Source organism: Carassius gibelio, chromosome B10, assembly GCF_023724105.1.
Source record: "Carassius gibelio isolate Cgi1373 ecotype wild population from Czech Republic chromosome B10, carGib1.2-hapl.c, whole genome shotgun sequence".
In the NCBI taxonomy this organism is placed as follows: Eukaryota; Metazoa; Chordata; class Actinopteri; order Cypriniformes; family Cyprinidae; genus Carassius; species Carassius gibelio.
In genome coordinates this window covers 12,509,836-12,529,241 of record NC_068405.1, presented here as the reverse complement: position 1 = coordinate 12,529,241, position 19,406 = coordinate 12,509,836, and the positions used below count along the sequence as shown (strand labels likewise).

The window sequence follows — 19,406 nt, the reverse complement described above, 5'->3', positions numbered from 1 at the left end:
TAAAACCTGTCAAAACCAGTACAAAAGAGTGATGCTGGGATACTTGGGGAATCAAATGGTGGAGGTTTATGCGGTGCAGACTTAACATGAATCTAAAATTTGTTTCTAACACTGTGATTGAAAGCGCAATGATTTTTATCTTTAGTAACGTTAGTTTCATTTGGCAACAGGAAAGCAAGATCTAACTATCCTCGAATCTTTATAATGTAACACACTCCCTGAGGTCGTGAAGCAGAAGTGTGACTTTACTGCCTCATAGAGGAAAACAGCAGCAAAGCAGCAGTCAAATAGGACTATATTTAAGACTAAACAACGAAGGTCTAAGCCAACAATAATTGTAACAATGACAGAAAACAAATTCAGCTTTTAATTTTTTATTTTATTTTCAGTTTAACATATTTTGATCTTCGCAAAGAAAACTAAGCCCCATGTTCTGTAGGTACCCACCTAATCATTTAAAACTAAAAACAAAAAATCAATGCCGAACTGGTAGAGGAAGGCAAACTACCTTTTTTTTCTTTCTTTTTTTTTTGTACTTTTACAATTTCTTTTTCAAATTTCAGCAGATACCAAAGTTCAACCTTTATCTGTACACGTCAATAATTGCAGTTATTCACTTGAACGTTAACATACCAACAATACATAGAAAACACCTCGTATGCTGAGTGAAGTCAACATAAGGGGAAATATCCTCAGATTCCTTGAGATGAGTGGTGTACATATAGTCTTTGCTGTTTTTTTCATGAGTGTTACATTGATGTTGGCCAGGGCAGTTCTGTATTGTACAGTTAAGGCATGTGAAACACCCAAGATGATGGCCTAAGATGGACAGAACTCAACAAATGGGGACCAAAGTCATTTACATTATTTACAGGACATCCAGTCTCCACCTCACCCAAAAGCGAGACGGGAGAATGTACGAGTGTCTTTGTACAGACACATACAAAGTCTCTTCACATGCATGCACACACCTAGTCTTTCTGTGGGTCCCGTTCTATGCTGTCAGGACGAAAGAGAGAGACAGTAGAGAAAGAGTTGTGATCTCTTGCTAAATCCAGTTCGACGACATCATATGATGCCTTTTCTGGTGGGTGTGATGGTCCCAGCAGGGAGATCTAGGTTACGTCCATACTGGAAGAACTGAAAAACAAAAACCAGATTAAACTACAACGTAAGTAAATTTAAAATTTTCAGTCTCAATCTGTCGCATCTCACCTTCTTCATTGCAGTTCAGCTGTTTCACAAGCATCCATGAACTTTATAATGTCAACAATTGCTGTAATACTCTCAATTTTTCATTGCATTGACATGCAATCATGACAAGTCTGTGTCCTTGAGATTTTAGTTCAAGTGAAGTGCGTGAAGAACCGAGGAGAGTTTTGCTTCAGTTCATCTCCTCTCCAAACATTCATCACATCTACCCCCTCAACCCACAGCAGGGAAGAAAGTTTGTGAAGAAATATTATTGATAGACACGTCACATGAGAGTTTCTCTGCACAGTAATCTTCTAAAAAAGGCATAAAGGTTTTTTTTTTTTTTTTTTTAAATCAAACATTCAAAATGAACACCTTTTTTTCCCAAATGCTGTAGGAATATCCTTCATTTGATAGTGTTGCTGAGAGCAGTGGGGATCGCAGCTCAAAAGGATGCAAAAAACTCCATCCCTTAGGTATGAGGATGAACTGGAATCCGCACGTATTCCCTGTGTCTCATGCTCTGTAGCACTAAATGCAGCTGGTTGCCACTCCTTTCAGACTCCAGAATGGCGTACGAGTTAGTGCTGATATCCACCTCTCCGTGCTTTGTTTCAGTCATTGTCTTTTGTTGTTTTTCTTTTTGTTTTTACAAAAATATAATCCAGTCAGAATAGAGTCAAATACACTTAAAGCAGGATTTTTTGTTCTCTCTTCTAGTCAAGTACCAGAATCTCCTCTTTTCTGATCCGTAGTCTCTTCCTATTCAGAGGATTCAGGTGAATAAACATTTATGATGCAAAACATAACATTTCAATCCCAAAACTCATGTATTTAAAAAAAAAAATAATTACTGCTACACACTGCAGATCCTTGGCTCTCGATGGCCCTGTATCAAGAGCGCAAGTAACAAGACAGCAGAGCAACATTTCCATCAAGATGTTGGGAGATGAACAGAATCTCTGGGTGCTGTGAGAAAGTTCTGGAAGAGCACTAGCAGCCGGAGACCGTCAACTTGATACAGGCCAAGCGCATCCCAGAATCTGACCTCTGACACCAGGCATATTCTGAATGGTGAGGCGTGTCCCGTTTCACTCAGAGACACATTTAAGCCTTGTCTTTAGATACACTGTTATACATAGTTTGTATTGGAATACATTCATTCATAATACAACATCCTCAAGAGGCAAAAAAAAAAAAAAATTCAAAAAGTACAAGGTAGCAGCCTAGAAAGTGCTCCAACTCAAAGTTCAAATACTTTGTATAGAACAATAAAAAAATATATCATTCATCCTTTTTCAACAGCAACAAAAAAGTAACAACTGACATACAGAATCACAGTGCCCCAGAATCCATCCACACACACACACACACACTTTCTGGACAGAAGGCAACATTTCACATCATGGACTGAGAATGAGTGAAAGGGGAAGAGTTGTAATGTAAGTAGTTTGTGTACAGACAACAGAGCTGCTACATTTATACATCAAACACAAACCTAGACATCCCGATTGCCCTCTTAGAACAGAGCCAAACGGGCCAAACAGCACCTCAGTCAGACTTTGAAACACTGGAGGGTAAAACGCAAAGCTTGACTGTCCTATCGGTCTCTTTAAGAGCCTATGTACAAAAAAGCGGCAACACTACTTCTGTCCATTCACGCACACACTCAATAAAGTATAAAATTGTGTTGAACAAAATAAAAGCATGGCATTTGTTTTATACATGTCAGTAAGCAATAAAATTTGTGCAGACTTCATCTCTTGCACACGCGCTCACAAAAAACCTAACTTTTTTTTTTTTTACTTTTTTAAACAAGTGCAAATCTTCAAGTTTTCAATTTCATATTTTTATAGCTTTACCATGAACATAAAAATACAACAGTGTTTGTCTTTTAGGAGAGACGCTCAACTTCTCCCCAACAACGTTTCTCGACCTCCATGTTTGATACGGCGGAAACCGCTCTGTTCCTACCTCTCGTATGTATATTCATACAAATATTCTACACATAATATATGCAACAATATATTCACACATTTTTGCATCGTAAAAAAAAAAAACACACAAAAAAAAACAACAACTCCATTTCAAATATGAAAACATTAAAGTGCCATGGTTTGGGTAAGGTGCTTTACTGAAGGGAGGCAGAAGAGGATCTCCTCTTCACACCGAACCTCCCAATAACCTCCTTCTGCTCCTCCCACAGTGCAGAGTGAGAGAAAGAGGGAGAAAGAGAGAGGGGGCATGGACAAATATTGCCCGCCCCTTCCCTCACTGAGCAGTGCACATTCTTCTGCTGATTTGCTCCAGGTTTAAGGCCTCAGGTAAACTCAAGTAGACGGGCTGGGTCAGTAATCCTCCACCTGCTCCAGCTCACCTCCCCCCAGGAATGAGTAGCCTGCGGAGGTGGGAAACAGGAGAACAGAGGTTGAGAGGTCTGAGGGTTGAATTTCTACAAGAAATGTCCCATCTGGGAATATACTAATGACTAATTCATAAACTTTTCCCCTTTGAAGCAGGGCAGAAAATGCTTTTCAATAAGTACATCAGCAAATAGATCCTCTTTGTTAGATGAAGATCTCACTATGACCCAGACAGCAAGAATTTGACAAGGAGCCAGAATGCAGATTAAAAAAAAAAACACAGTAGTTCAAGGGTTATTCTGGGTAATGTATGCATGCTGATGGGTAAAGCTGAATGGAACCCAGTAGGGGTTTGTGAGTGTTTATGTGAGCGTGCACGCTAACCGAGGATACTGGGGTCAGAATGGAGCATCATGCTAGGCTTTTTCTTCGTTTTCACTCCCTGAGTGTCGTATACGCTACCGCCCTTACTCATGTGAGCTGCCTGGAACATTGACTGTAAGAAGAAAAACCAGGAAGACTTTAAACAATGGACTAATAGAAAATGAAAACTAGAAAATAATAAAGCAGGTTTTCTTTATAAACCCAGTAAAACGCTATGAAATCTACCTGCAGGGGGAAGTTCATGTTTAATCCAGAGACTTCCTTGGACAGCTGTGGAAAGTTTCAGTACATTAAGACTCACCCAGTGTGGAGAATCGAACAAACGTTAAACAAGACAAACCGTCCTTCACAAACCTGCTGCTGTTGTCTCTGGTGGTTCGCTTTCTGTTTGGCACGGCGCTCCAGGAACTGCTTGGCAAACTCTTTGGCTTCAATTGTATCGCCCAGATAAATACGGATAAAGTCATGAACTTCATATGGAGACTCCACCTCCTTCAGATATGCCACAATGGTGGGCACTATCAAGAGAAATACAAGCATGATACATTTAATCTCCATTTCTTTTGGAGAAAACATGCGAACGGCAGATGTGACAGTTACCGTCCAATGAGGAGGAGTTATTTGCAGAGGTGTTGAGAGCGTGGAGCATCTGTTCACACCAAGTGGTGAAGCCATCTTGAGGTTTCATCCCCTGAAGAAGCTTCAGAAGCCTGTCCTCATCGTCAGTACGTTTACGCCGATTCAGCATGTATTGATCGCTGAGAACACAAGAGATGTTTGGGGTGAACATTGTGTGTAAAAACAGTAGTTTAATTGGAAAGTTCAATTGAGTGAGTACAAATTGTCTACCTGAGAGAGGGACTGCTGCGGCTGTTCTTCAGGCCAATGCTGCGATGGCTGGCTTGGTTCTTCATGGGCTCATCCCACATGCCCATAGCAGGGTTGCCACCTCCGACCTTCCCTTCCATGCCAGCTCCTGACCACATCCCAGATGGCCCATCACTCCACTGGCCCATTGTCAAACCTCCATGCTGAACGAAACAATGTTATAATGAACTAAAACAACTGTAACTCAAAACTATTTGCCAGCCATTCGGATACATATTAAACAATTCACTGCTCAAGATGTTTTCACCCTTTGCTGCTGCTGAGCTCTCTGCTGCAGTTTGTGAAGTCTCTCTGCCTCCAGCTCCAGGAGTCCCATGCTCTTTCCAGTAGCTTTGCCCAGAGACAGAGCTCCTGCCTGGCTTCCGCTCCACCCTGCGCCCCCTGGCACACTCTGCTGCTGCTGGCTCTGCTGCAGAAACTTCATAATCAGTTCCTGCTGCTGACGGCACTGCTGTAAAACACAAACATACTGCGTTACACATCATGAAAATGTAAAAGTGCAACTGTTGTTGCCCAACGTGTCCATGCGCTCACCTGTTTTCGTCTATAAAGCTCCTCCTCCTCTCTCCTCTTCTGTTCCTCCTGCTGCCGGCGCTTTTCCTCCCTCCGTTTCCTCTCCTCTTCTTCACGCTTCCTGAGTTCAGCTTCACGCCTCTCCTGCTGGAGCTAACACACGGGCAGCAAAGGCTCAATTACCGAAAGAGCAATATGGGTGAAGTTCATTCATTCAACATGAAATGTGATCACAGAGAGAAGTGATTGATTGGTGACATCACGGTCCTGCTAAAGTCAACTGAAGTTTACTTAAACCGGTACAAAACTATTTTTTATATGTAACTTCTGGAGAGTGATAGCACAGACACTGGACAAGATCCAGACTATGCACAGCTAAACCTTCATCTAAAAAATGAAGTAATGCTTTGGGATTTAGTCACCAATGAGCCCTTGATCAAGACAAGATCAATGTACTCTAGCAGGACAGACAGCTTTACTATAGCATAAGTTGAAGGCACTTTAAAGATCACATGTTACGTACTTTCTGCAAATGTTCAAGAGTTGGACCCTGAGTGGAGCTACTCATGGTTAAGTCCCACAGACTGGTCTCACCGCCTACAAAACAGAAGATATAATGCTGTAACAAAAGCACATCATAAAATAAAGTGGCTATTATGAAGCATCAATGCATCTGGTAGTACCTGACTGCTGAGAGACTGAGGTAGGCATGTCCCACATGGGCCCGGTGTCTGGCACTGACATGGACCTGTTCATCCCAGGCATCATCCCAGTCTCCCCACACCTGAGACCCAAACACATCGCTCATAAACCCAAAACACAAGTATATACCTGGTCAGCTGATGCATTTACTGCTAGTGCGTGATACCTGTTCATGTGCTGAATTTTCATCTGAAGTTGTTGGTACAGGGCTGCAGTGGCAGCTTGCTCGAATTGTTTCTTCAATTGCTCCTGATCCATGTTCCCCTAAAGTAACAGAAAAACAGAACAAAAATTTGTATCTCCATCCAACTAAAATACTTTATTTTGCACAAGTTTTAGGATTGGAGAGAAAAGAACCGTCAGGAAATGTCAAATAGGAGAATAATAGATCCAGAAAAGACCTTAAAAGGGAATCGAATTGGGGTCATCTGTAACATGACCTCAATATGTCAGAGCACTGCCCTAAAAGGTTAAAAGCTCTTGACACACACTTTAATATTTTAAATATTAATAAATATAAATCTAATAAAGCAACTCAAGGCTGTGCTTGATTTGACCATGGTTAACAATTTAAGAACATGGTGTAATCATAGTTTCAAAAAAGCCCTGAGTGGTTACTAATACATGGCACAAAGCATCATCAAACTCATTTCTGGATATCTCACAGTGTTCCTCACCAGCAGTGGAGGAGGGGAGGGGCCGGGAGAGAAAGGCACACGCCCCCACATCTTGATGACTTCACCCAGGGGCTGAAATCCCTCATCACAACCACGTTTGACCAGCAGGTTCATGGTGAAATACCCAGCCTGAAACCACTCACACATCTCCACTGTAGTGAATGGACCTAAAAGAGAGACAACCAATACAGCCCACCATTTAATGCCGGAATGAACAATTAAAAAAACCTCCAAGATTGACTTGGTAGTCAGAATCACCTTGAATTTCCCCTTGAGGGTCTTTGTAGAACCACTTCATTGCGGATTCATGGGACAGGGGCAGAGCACTGGCGGAGTGCGGGAGAGTGTGTGAGGTGGAGTGAGAGAGTTTGTGTGTATTCGGGTGTGTGCGAGTGTGTGCCGCAGTGATGTGGCTCTCATGAAGTGCTTGAGTGAAACACTCCTCTTCAAGAGACGTGTCTTGCAGGGACGCCACCATCTTCTCAGCCTCCTTTAAAAGACAGATCTTTTTTAATTGACCTTCTATTGCTAGAGCAACAAAAACAAACAAAAAAGCAAGCACGCAGACCTGCTGAAGGTGCTTCATGCCATCTTCCTCCTCGGTGTCTCCCCCTACTGTTGGAAGGTCAGTAACAGGGGTTGAGGGAGGAGAGGAGCTCTGCATCAGAGTTGTTGTGCCACCTGCTGGAGCTGCATCTATAAGAACAAACTTACGTCTTGGTCCAGAGCTTTTAGCATTGCACGTTATTGGAACAAAATGGGAAAATGCACAAAAAGAGAAAAAGCAAGAGATAGAGAACCTTCAGATGGTTGGGGTGCAGGTTTTGAAGGAGGAGTGAGTATGGGTTTGAGAGTCTTTTCCTCTGCAACAGGCTGCACAGGTGCAGGAGCGGACACAGCATGAAGAGATGATGACTTTATTTCTCCATCACACACAGCTATTGCTTCACATGTGTCTGCTGAAAAACAAGAGAGGTGAGTTTAGGAAATACATCAGCTAGAGAAATGGAGGATGTTAAACGTTTAATGTTCATTTCAAGTAATCTTGGTCAGAGCACGTCAAAAGATGCAGAACAAAGGGGAACAGTCACTTCCTGCTAAATATACCGGATACAACATCAAAAAAGACGATTTTACTTACATTTATCAGCAGGACTGTCCTTCTTCTCTTGACCACCCTCTTCTTCCTCCTCCAGAGCTTCAAATTCCAGTTCCTGGTCTTCAGGGATTGCATCTCTGGAGCTTTTCTAAAGGGCCATACAAACCTGATTTCTTTATCTCTTTACTTAACAGTTATGTGCAAGAATGCATCTGAAATGTATTTAAATAAAAGCGTTGCGAGACAAGCAAACCTTTATGCACATGAAGGCTCCAGAAGAATCAAATGTTCCCATCTCCCCTTCTTCTTCATCGGTGCACCACTCAGGCAGGCCATCTCGCTCTTCCTCTCCTCCCTCACTTCCGGTCCTCCTACGTCCACCTTCTCCATCTCGGAAGTCAAAGTCAAACTTCCTACGACGGCCATCCCCACTACCGTGATCCCGCCAACCTGCTGAACGAGGAGCCCCGTCTAGATGAGATTAAAGACAAGTTAAAAAAATAAAGTGAAAAATGAAAATAAAATAATAATAAAAGTGTGAATGTACCATCACGGCGGACTCCAGCAATCCTCCAGCTTCCCCCAGGTTCTGCCCCATCTTCGTCCTCCTGCTCTTCTCGGAGTATACGCCAGTTATCGCTGTCTGAGCGCGTGTAGTCCTTCCTTCCTCCTGCAACTCCCTCCTCAAAACCACCACGCCCACCATCACGCCTCAAAGGCTTTTCAAAGCGCCGCTCACCCCTGACATAGCAAATACTAATGATCAGCACAACAGAATATCTGACATCTAATCTGAGATAGACTGTTCATTCTGTCTTGATGACTTTACGTTATACAGATGCATGTTATAAACATTGTTATTCAGACAAATATGTACATTGTATATAAAACTTTATTGTGTATAAATCCACCTGTCATCCCAACTTTGACTGCGGTGCATCTCTCGTCCTCGGCCAAAACCGGCCTCTTCATCCACACTTCTTTGGTAGAATCCACCCTCTCCTCTGCCTCTCCCTGAACAACAAACAACATTTTGAAATACTTTATAAGATGTATATTATTCCATTTTCAACAGGAAAACCCATCTACTTATAAGCTCTCTTTTACATCCATGCTTTGATTATAATCACTACTTCTGGTGATTGTATTTATGCTTTAAACTTCATAATTATTTTTGATCATTTGAAGATTAACATGATGAACAAAACATGTAAGAACCATCAACATTTGGTGATCACAGAGCTCATTTTCTGCAATAATCCCAAAGCTGGTGGAAAAATCCTATTGGTTTTTTGTTGAGGGTGCCAGTATGAACCTCCAGGTTGGCCTACAAAAATATGTCATCTGCATTAATTCACACCATTGGTCACAACCCACCTCGACCACCTCGAGTGCTTCCACGCCCTCTAGCTACACCTGCTGGCACAGCTCCACCTCCTTTACCCATAAGCCTTAGCACAGCCACACTGTTCACAGACATGGAGAAGTTTCTCTGAAAGGTGAGGGAAATAAAAATCAGTGTTGTACATATGACAATCAATATTACTTCTATCCCAAAATTTGACCCATGACTACAATATGCATCAGTCACCTGCTCCTCCTCAGTCAGGGGCACCAAGGCCAATGGCTGCTGAGGCTCTTCCTGCAGGATAGCAGCGAACTCCTTATCCTGCATGTCCTCAGGGATCTGAACACGCAAACAAAATCTCAATCAGTCCTTCCAGAAAAACGCGATTATGCGATCGCTTGATTTAATGCATAATCAGCCAAAGGCCGCATATTTATGCGGGCTCGCATTTTTTCAAATGTATGTGGGGCTAGCATGATTTCATAATCCCTGTATTTTAGTTGCAAAAAACTCACATATATATTAGCAGAAAGATGAAACGTGTTGCGTTTACTTCACACAAGTAAAGCGCTATTTCCCCCTATTGCCATGGGAACCTTATGAAGTGACGTAATTACGTGACGTGAACATCATCTGCAAACCCCGCGGTGAAACTTGAAGCACGCAAATCATTCTTATTTGCCAACAAAAATAAGCGCAAAAGAACGCGCGAAGCAGTTTCCCGATTTGTTACATGACAGTGGAGCCAAATTATATAGCGAGAACTTGCGAAAACTTCAGTTTGATGAAATAGAGAAAAAAGGTTATTCCCCCAACACCCCCTTCTCACTAGGCTACTAACACTGTTGTAGTTTCATTCAGGAGTTGATGCAACTTTACAGTTGTAAGATTGCACTTTTTTGTTACAGAACAGTACCAAAAACTTACAGTTGTAATTATATTAGTAGTATGTAAAATAATTTACGTTGCAGTAAGAGATATTTAAATATTCTGTGATTTAGTATGCTCGCTTATCATAGGAAGTAATACGAAATTACTCTTTACATTAAGATAGCAGCCTAGTGAGAAAAAGGTGTTGGGGGAATCACCTTTTTTTCTCTCTCTTTTTTTTTTTTAATCAAACCGCAGTTTTAGCAAGTTCACGCAATTTCATCGCATAAAATTGCAAAAATATCCCGCATATTCCATAGCATTTTTTAAGAAAACGTGCCCCAAAATCAAGGATTTTTGCCCGCAACAATCACAAAATAAATCTACGTTTTTCTGGAGGGACTGCTCAATTAGGTATGTAATCGAAATACAATTACTGACTCTTATATCAACACTTGACCTACTATAATGAAAAGGCCCTTGCCTTATACAGGTGGCCTGTTCGGTTGTGTAATGGCAAGAATCTGGCGATTCAATACGTATCACGATACAGGGGTTGCAATACGATATGTTACGATACTGTAAGCAAGGTGATATATTGAAAATAAGATGTATTCTTAAGAAAGCTTTTATTTTAACAAAGCTTTTTTTTTTTTTTTTTTTTATCCATATTCTGTTTTTTGAGATTCGATACAGTATCGCCAAACAAAATATCTCGATACGTTTATTGATATTAGCTTACACCCCTACTGTTCGGTTTCATTTATTTTACTTTAACTGCAGGAGCCATGAGTCATCTCACCTTGTTATCTTTGACATAAAGTGCTAACATCTCCTCACGGCCATAGCGGTAGTCGGCCAACTTGGACTTTGGCATTGCAGGGGAAGGGGGAGGGGACGTCACACTCCCCCCTCTGGATAGTGCACGGAGCCTGAAGTAAAACAAGACATAGTTGTTATTATTTCCATCATCCATTTAAAAACAATGAATCATTCTGGATTCATGATTGTGTATATGCAGAAAATGACAGAAGAGATTGAGCTTTAATTTATATATAAAAAAGAAAAGATGAAAAAAAAAAAATCACAAGTAGGGGAAACATCTGTTTCCTCCTGTTGACACGTATAGGCAAGTAGAACAGAAGAAGAAGAAAAAATAATGTGGCAGTTCATTAATTTACTGCAATACCAATAAAGGGAAAAGTCAGATTATCCAAAACACATTCTAAATGTTTCTAGGTTTGGTTTTTAGTGGCGAAGAATAATAATAATAAAATAAAAAATCTAATTAGATCAATGGAAGAAGAAAAAATTAGCTTTTTGTTTGGCAAGTGCCAAATTCAAGTAAAATATGTTTTGGCAAGTAAATAAACCAAAATTATTTGCCAGAGGGATTTGTAACAAAAACCACTTCTCTGGCTAAAAGCTACGTCAGAAAATGAAAATGAAAACTTTTTTAATTTCCTTTTTTAAATTCCTGACCAAAAATGCACATATGCACGAATGAGCATGTTAATTTAAAGTCATACTATCTGAAAAAACATACTACCATTCTGGACCGAAGGTAAGAGTCTCAGCAGTCATATTCTATATGTCCAAAGGGCTCAGGGTTTCTGTTAACCAAAGGAAAATGAAATGAAAAATAAAGCAGAGGTTTCTGAATCTTATTTATCATAATCAGAAACACACCAAAATGTGAGATTGAAATGATATAACAAGCATGTCTTCATGATGGGGAAGTGCGTACCTTGTCCACAGAACAGGACTGTAAAGGACCGGTATGAACGAGGGACAGGAACGAGCTGGTTCTATCAGGACTGGTACAGGGGTTCTGTGTGCTGAGGTGGTAAATCTAAACTCTGTATGAATATTACAATAGCTGCCAGTTTCAAAGAGATGAGGGCTGATGGATATCTAGCCAGATATAAGACCTCCAAAAGACGGCATGCCACCCTAATGTACCAGTAACTTCAGATCTTTAAAAAAACTAAAGATTCAGCAATTTGAAAACACTTTTAAGAGAAAAAGCAATACACTATGGTTTTAGACTTTGTGGCAGCATAAATAACAGCAACTACTGTTTGAAAAACAAAAACAACTTGCAGGGCAGTTTGTAATGCCGTAACTATTGCTGGTTAACTTCTCTCAATTCTTGATCTCTTTTACTTATATTATTATTTATTTTTTTGTGAATTATTGTTTCATAGCCAAGCATTCAACTCCCAACACCTGCAGAAACACACAAAAACAAAAAACACTGATTGTTTTTTTGTACAAAACACATGCAAGCGCATCCATAAGACAGAGTCCAGTCATATTTGAATGATCAAATTAACTTTTGGGTAGTTCACATTAAACAACATTATTCATTTTCATTCAGTTTGTTTGGCCTTGTGTTAATGGATAAGCTGGATTGAGTATTTTTACATTTAAAAACTATTTTATCTCATTCCTTAAACATTATTTATGAACTATTTCATTTAGCTTAAGTAATTCAGCAAACACTTATCCAAAGTGACTTACAATGAAAGCATCAGATATAGCACATGCAAGTGCTATAACTAGTCTCAGTTAGCTTAACCTCAACCTTTTGTGGCAAGGTTTTATTTTTTATAACAGTACATATTAATATTTAAAATGTGCTTTATAAATTCTGTTTATCTTTATTTTTTATTTCATAAAATACACACAAATTCTTAAATTGTTTTACATTTTATTGGATCAAGTTACCTTGAAATTTTAGAAGCAGACCCTTCAAATATTACATGGACCAAAATAGCAAAATAGTTTTATTTGTACTGCATTTTCGACACGCATACTTTTCAGAGAGACAAATAAAACGAAACGGCTCTGGTCATGGACCATTCACACAAAACTTGAACAAATACGTATAAAATTAAGACATACTGCTCTTTCTTTAAAATTTTCACCGCACAGTGTATAAAACAAAAAATATATACATATTTTTAGACACGTCACACTCGGTAATAGTTGGTGGAGGGATTAAATGGGTTTAGTAACGTTTTGCAAAAGCCTAAAATGAACTAAATAACAAAAAACATCCAAAACCCTTGTGTGAGAACTTTCCAAACTAGTCATGACTCTATAAGCAACAGTACAACTCAACGCGAGTAACACACACCGCGCTGTTATGCAACACAAATAAAGCAACACGCCTGAAACTGAGAGGCGTTTTCGAATGAAGGTTAAAAAGTAATCTAATTATAAACAACGAAACAAGGCCGATACGTTTTAAGGAGACCAAGAGAACAGGAAACGAAGAAGTAACGTCTGAAATCTGCTCGCGCTGCGCCTCGCTGCAGGCCTTCTCTGCTCCACACCGAGCCCTTCAACAATCTGCTACAGTGCGATAAACTCCGACGACATATGTGTGCAATTACCACTAAAATGTGATTACCAACAAATGCACAAAGCAGACTTCCCTTTAAAAGTTGAAGATGATTTAGCACACACCTCTTCTGCGAGTCTGCTGGCCAGCTAGGCTAAACTAGCCATTCACTGTTTTCTGCAGAGTTGGATCTTCTTTAAAGTACTCACTCCTTTTGCACAAACGTGCTTCGCGGGAAGCGATGATTTGAACTACTGGTATGTCTCTGTTTTCAACACTCGCCTTGTGTGAGTTCGATGCTGAATTCTTTATATATCTTCCCCGGTATCTGCAACGGTCGCAATGAGATTTTTTTTTTCTGTCTCGCTCGGTCGTCTTGTTGTTTGTGTTTTACAAAAATGGCTGTTGGACATGAACCACGTGAAAAATTCATCCAATGAACCGCGAATTCTTCTTCTTCTTTTTGTTTGACGCCGGCTCGAGAACTACAACAGCGCATTACCGCCACCTACTGCTTAGCATGCGCCAGAATCACTGCATATCTTATTATTATTTTGGTTTTATGCAAGGGGCAAGGAACTCGACCGGAAGTTGAAGTCGGGTGGGGGCTGCCATCTTTTAGCAGAACTTCACATGCGTTAGCATTCCCATTGACTCCCATTCATTTTGGCGTCACTTTGACAGCGAATAACTTTACATCTGAGGCGTTTGAAGACACTGTTTGTCCATTATTTATTTCTAAAGATACACGACAATGTATAAAGGGCTCCATTACCTTCTATGTTACATTATGGCCCCGTATGAACAGTTTTTGTAAAAAATAGGCTAACGATTGCGTCATAACCACTCGGCTCTCTGTCGCATTACCGTACAGACAGGTGGGAAGCTCGCAGGCAATTAACTTAATATGGCGTACTGTCGGTACATTTTAAAATACTATACAAAATAATTAATCAGAATACTTACTCCTGCTCACTCACGACAAAGAACTCCCCGCTCAAGCTCGCCTACTCTGCAAGATTAACGATGGCAGTTTTCACGCACAGCTACTAGAAGATTTACATCTGCCAGACAGGTCGCTGACGTCGTCAAGCTTCGTTTGAGTCTGCGCGTCAGAAACGGAAGTGCTAAAAAACGCTAAAACTGGGCTTCATTTGTCTCAATTGAGTTCCAATCATAGACAGTAAAAGAAATGGACACAGCGACCCCATTGGAACTCAATTGAGACAAATGAAGCCCGGTTTTAGCGTTTTTTAGCACTTCCGTTTCTGACGCGCAGACTCAAACGAAGCTTGACGACGTCAGCAACCTGTCTGACAGATGTAAATCTTCTAGTAGCTGTGCGTGCAAACTGCCATCGTTAATCTTGCAGAGACGGCGAGCTTGAGCGGGGAGTTCTTTGTCGTGAGTGAGCAGGAGTAAGTATTCTGATTAATTATTTTGTATAGTATTTTAAAATGTAACGCCAGTACGCCATATTAAGTTAATTGCCTGCGAGCTTCTCCTCCTGTCTGTACGGTAATGCGACAGAGAGCCGAGTGGTTATGACGCAATCGTTAGCCTATTTTTTACAAAAACTGTTTATACGGGGCCATAATGTAACATAGAAGGTAATGGAGCCCTTTATACATTGTCGTGTATCTTTAGAAATAAATAATGGACAAACGGAGTCTTTAAACGCCTCAGATGTAAAGTTATTCGCTGTCAAAGTGACGCCAAAATGAATGGGAGTCAATGGGAATGCTAACGCAAGTGAAGTTCTGCTAAAAGATGGCAGCCCCCACCCGACTTCAACTTCCGGTCGAGTTCCTTGCCCCTTGGTTCCAATGGGGTCGCTGTGTCCATTTCTTTTACTGTCTATGGTTTTATGGCGGGTTGCGAACCAACTTCATAGGTGCATACCGCCACCTACAGTGATGGAGTGTGAAGAGTATGCCGTATTTGGACCATCATTCAGAATACTACTTAATTAAAGAAATGTCTTTAACTGCAAAGGATTGTAATTCATCTCGATCGCTTTCTCTTTCATATGCTGTACGTGTAATCATAACATGTTCCACTGATTCCTCTGTTAAACAACATCACATAGTCCAGTATTTATGTTTCCCCCACGTAGTGTTTGGTTAATATTTGAATTTCCTGTTCGTATATGTGTTAAAATGACTTGTTCCCTTCTACTTATGAATGATTTTTATTCTCTTTTTACTTTGTGATAATGCCTACCTGTTTGACATGAATCCCAGTATATCTGACATACAATGTTTCATGCATTTAATATTACTGTAACTGTTTCCCTTCTGTTCTGCTGAGTGCGATATCTTCACTGCATCTCGAACAACATAATCAAACTCGAATGATATTCGTTGTTTTTGCTGTTAATAATAGGCTAATAATAATAAATATGATAAATTAAATAATAATGATACATATTATTATAATTATAGCGATTGTATTGTTATTATTAAAAGCCTACTGTTATGTATTTACTGTATTATTATCAAACACACACACAAATATAAATAAATATATATATATATATATATATATATATATATATATATATATATATATATATATATATATATATATATATATATACAGCTGTATCGAATTTAATCTTCAGATTTTCATTTATTATCATCACTTCATGAGTATATATATATATATTTGTGTGTAGGTGTTATTAAATTCTATACAGTAGGCCTATATATATATATATATATATATATATATATATATATATATATATATATATATATATATATATATATATATATATATATATATATATATATATATATATATATATATATATTATTATTATTATTATTATTATTAAAGAGGGGCAAGTGAAAGAAGAATAAGTAGTTTATATATTGAAGAAAAGTCTTTTGTTGGGTTTACATTGAAAGTATCTTGATTTTTTTTTTATTTTTATATCCACTCAGTTGCAGGACCTTCAGGTGTGTCGGTGAGAGGCGAGCAGTTATTTGACTATCACTGCAGTATGGAAAATGAGCACCCCAGGACACTTTCTTAGGAGTTATTCAAAGGAGATTTTGAAGGAGAGCTGTTTCATTTCAGTCTAATGGATCACCAGACTGTTTTGCTGGCGTTTCTCTGCTTTCTGCTCGTCACTGTGCGCTCAGAAGTGCAGAATGACTTCTCACCCGAGTGCCGTGAGTTTATGTATATGGGCACTCCCCCGCGGGGTCTGGAGAACCGCTCACTTAAAAAGATCTGTCAGCGTTATAACGGCAAGCCCCGGTATGTCTCTCTGTATGATGTGGTGGACCACATCCCGGTGTATTCTGCGTACACTTTCAAACGCTCCGACGGCTTCAAGAAGGTCGACGTTCCTTGGATGTTCGAGCCTCAGGTAACCAACTGTCGAGTTCTCATTTTTCGCTCATAATGAGTAAAACTGCAAGTATCCATAACATTTGTAGATTTCATGCATAAAAACAAGGCACAGGTTAGATTTCAAGCAATTATTTAAAACTCAGCCTGCTGATTGTTTTTATTTATTTATACATATATATTTTTTATAAGGCTTAATTTGACTTATCTGGCCTTCCAGCTTGGTTGGTTAGCTGGTTTTAAACCTTAAAATGCTTTGGTAAGACTGGAAAACCAGCTGCCAAATACTAAACCAGATAAACACCATCTGAAAGACCACTTTAAACCAAATAAAACCAGCAAACCCTCTTAGGCTGGTTTAAGCTGTTTGTACCAGCAGGGTAAGCTGATTTGCTGGTCTTATGGCTAGTTTAAGAGCATGAAAACATCTAACCCTAAAACCTTTACAATAAAAAACAATCTAAATATCTAATTGTATATGTTTTCTATATGGTGCATATTTTATTGAAAATAGACAACCTTAAAATCTTGCTGTTTTTTTTTACATAAATATTCTGTACTCGTTCAGCTCTCCACGGCATCAGACTCTGGTGAGATGCAGCCGTTTCCTCCCGATGATGTCCACGACAGTTTTTCAGATGCCCAGGCCGTCTTGGAAGACTACTCAAACATGGTTGATTTCGAACGAGGCCATTTGAACCCCGACGAGCACCAGGCTCACCCCGATGACAAGGCAGCCACGTACACCCTCACCAATGTGGTCCCACAGGTCCGCGAGTTCAACGTGGGCCACTGGAAACACCACGAGCACATCATCCGCCGTCGACTCAACAACTACTGCCGCGGTACGGCCTACATAGTCACAGGGGTCACCACATCTGGCAGGATGATCCGTAGATACAACATCAATCGCGTGGCCGTTCCCACCTACCTGTGGTCGGCCTACTGCTGCATCGATTACGATCACAATGCCCCCTTTGATGAGCGATCCAAATTCCCGGCCTTTGCCGCCTATGGGCTCAACGAGAAAGAAGGAGCGGAGGTCATAGAGATGTCTGTGCAGCAACTAGAAGAGTTTTTGAAGAAGAACACCTTTGTGGACAAGAGGTTTCAGATTTTCTTTGGGAACTGTGAGCCTAATGATGCCATAATGAAAGTCCAGACTTAGGTGTCTTCGTCTTGCCTTCGTCTTGGTTCTTCTTGCCTAAATTCATAAACGCATTTTCAAACATCATTCAACTGTCAGAATACTGTTCTGCAGAATGAATATCCTGCAATATGCTCTTAAATAAAAGGTTCCAATTCAATTTTACAGATTAATGAGACAGAGAAAGACTGTCTCTGTCAAAATCTCTTATTGTTTACATGAAAGATACAGTAAAATTCTGAAATATTATATAAAGTTTTTTGTCAATTTTTCCCATGGGAGCAAATCTGAACGTTTATCAGCTGTCTGAAGTGTCACATAATCCTTTAAAAACAATAAGTAAAAAAAAGAAAAAATCATTTTTTTAGGATTCAAAAGAAAAACATTATGGCAATCTTTTCTTTTGTAACATTATAAATTAATTTTCCGTCACATTTGATCGTTTTAATGCACCCTTGCTGAATAATTAGTTTTTTTATTCTAAACACACACACATAAAGCACACCTTTTATTGGAAGTGTGTGTGATTTAAAGAACCTGTAGTTTGAAGAACTACAAAGAATCGCTGCATAACATTTCAATTTTAAGGGTCTACTGAATAAGATTTTGAGCATTAGACCCCTGAAGAATATTGCATTTTACATAATTGTGTATGACTGTGGGCAAAAATTAAAATTACTGGATATAAAAATGTTAACTTATTTGGATATAACCCTGTTATCTCTCTCTCTCTCATTTTGTTGTTGTCTGTTTGTTTCATTTGAAGGGTGAAAATCTGTATCCATTTCCTTTAGCCTTTACTGGTAGAATGAAGATCCAATTTCAGTTCCAGAAATATTTGATATCTTCTAATTAAGACTATTTGTCCACGAGAGGACTGAAAAGAGTGATGAAATGAGAGAGATCTAATGACTATAATCATCTGTGGCCTTAGGGGTTTTATTAGGTCCATTAACTTCTTTATAAGACTGCAACAGCTAAATCTTTTCTCACTTTGTAAGCATGTTTACTGCAATTTATCTGAATATTGTAAACTCTTCTCAAATAAAAAAATTGACCACTTACTCTTCTCTGTTTGCCTACGTTCTGTCAATTAACAACATCAGAACATGAAGACTCAATAACATAAAAGCTCTAGGCGTTTTGGATATTTTCTAGAGCTTCAAAATTATATAATAAATAAAGCTGGCATCAAACTCCTATCGCTTGATCAATTTAATAAGTACACCATCTACTGATTCTTTTCAAAGGAAAAAGATGCTTTTGTGTGTGCATGCAAGATTAACAATGGCATGAATATTAGATAGCTTGTGTAATATCAGATAACCAAATAAAAGTGGCGTAAAGAGGAGGTGAGCGAAGCCCCATTCTTTCCTAATCCCTTGTCCACACAGGACACAGACTCCATACAGACAGGCTTATCTCTGTATTCCTTTTTCTTTCATCACCTCTTCACACTCCATTGAGGACTGTTTGTTCTCTCGCGATGGGGAGTATAGAATAACCTGATTT

General features: G+C 39.5%; 2 protein-coding genes across 4 annotated transcripts; one reads left to right on the top strand and one right to left on the bottom strand.

Annotated features, from left to right (window-relative positions):
- Nucleotides 1-358: 358 nt before the first annotated feature.
- gigyf1b (GRB10 interacting GYF protein 1b) lies at nucleotides 359-13,911 on the bottom strand. Of its 3 annotated transcripts, none has more exons than XM_052567312.1 (26): nucleotides 13,670-13,911; nucleotides 11,786-12,267; nucleotides 11,588-11,651; nucleotides 10,841-10,970; nucleotides 9,412-9,507; nucleotides 9,198-9,312; nucleotides 8,732-8,834; nucleotides 8,368-8,561; nucleotides 8,074-8,291; nucleotides 7,863-7,968; nucleotides 7,522-7,680; nucleotides 7,290-7,417; nucleotides 6,980-7,211; nucleotides 6,722-6,888; nucleotides 6,211-6,308; nucleotides 6,026-6,126; nucleotides 5,866-5,939; nucleotides 5,364-5,495; nucleotides 5,077-5,280; nucleotides 4,791-4,972; nucleotides 4,542-4,699; nucleotides 4,296-4,459; nucleotides 4,167-4,211; nucleotides 3,942-4,053; nucleotides 1,216-3,592; nucleotides 359-1,140 (listed from the first exon to the last, which is right to left on the bottom strand). In XM_052567312.1, the coding sequence occupies exons 3-25, from the start codon at nucleotides 11,620-11,622 to the stop codon at nucleotides 3,543-3,545; spliced, it is 3,003 nt and encodes a 1,000-aa protein (XP_052423272.1). In that variant the 5' UTR covers nucleotides 11,623-11,651; nucleotides 11,786-12,267; nucleotides 13,670-13,911; the 3' UTR covers nucleotides 359-1,140; nucleotides 1,216-3,542. The 3 variants fall into 3 exon arrangements, with proteins under 3 accessions (XP_052423272.1, XP_052423271.1, XP_052423273.1); XM_052567311.1 differs by having other exon boundaries at nucleotides 13,513-13,787; XM_052567313.1 differs by having other exon boundaries at nucleotides 7,522-7,677; nucleotides 13,513-13,782.
- Nucleotides 13,912-16,344: 2,433 nt separating this feature from the next.
- Nucleotides 16,345-18,942, top strand: zgc:172339 (uncharacterized protein LOC564384 homolog). The gene is made up of 2 exons (XM_052568017.1): nucleotides 16,345-16,766; nucleotides 17,316-18,942. The coding sequence occupies exons 1-2, from the start codon at nucleotides 16,476-16,478 to the stop codon at nucleotides 17,913-17,915; spliced, it is 891 nt and encodes a 296-aa protein (XP_052423977.1). The 5' UTR covers nucleotides 16,345-16,475; the 3' UTR covers nucleotides 17,916-18,942.
- The last annotated feature ends 464 nt before the right edge of the window (nucleotides 18,943-19,406 follow it).

Coding starts and splice junctions, on each gene's coding strand:
- gigyf1b (XM_052567312.1), bottom strand. CDS start 11,622: ATGACTGCTGAGACTCTTACCTTCGGTCCAGAATG. Junction 10,971..11,587: donor CTTACCTTCGGTCCAGAATG/GTAGTATGTTTT, acceptor GTTTTACTTCAG/GCTCCGTGCACTATCCAGAG. Junction 8,835..9,197: donor AAGCACTCGAGGTGGTCGAG/GTGGGTTGTGAC, acceptor TTTGTTGTTCAG/GGAGAGGCAGAGGAGAGGGT.
- zgc:172339 (XM_052568017.1), top strand. CDS start 16,476: ATGGATCACCAGACTGTTTTGCTGGCGTTTCTCTGCTTTCTGCTCGTC. Junction 16,767..17,315: donor CTTGGATGTTCGAGCCTCAG/GTAACCAACTGT, acceptor GTACTCGTTCAG/CTCTCCACGGCATCAGACTC.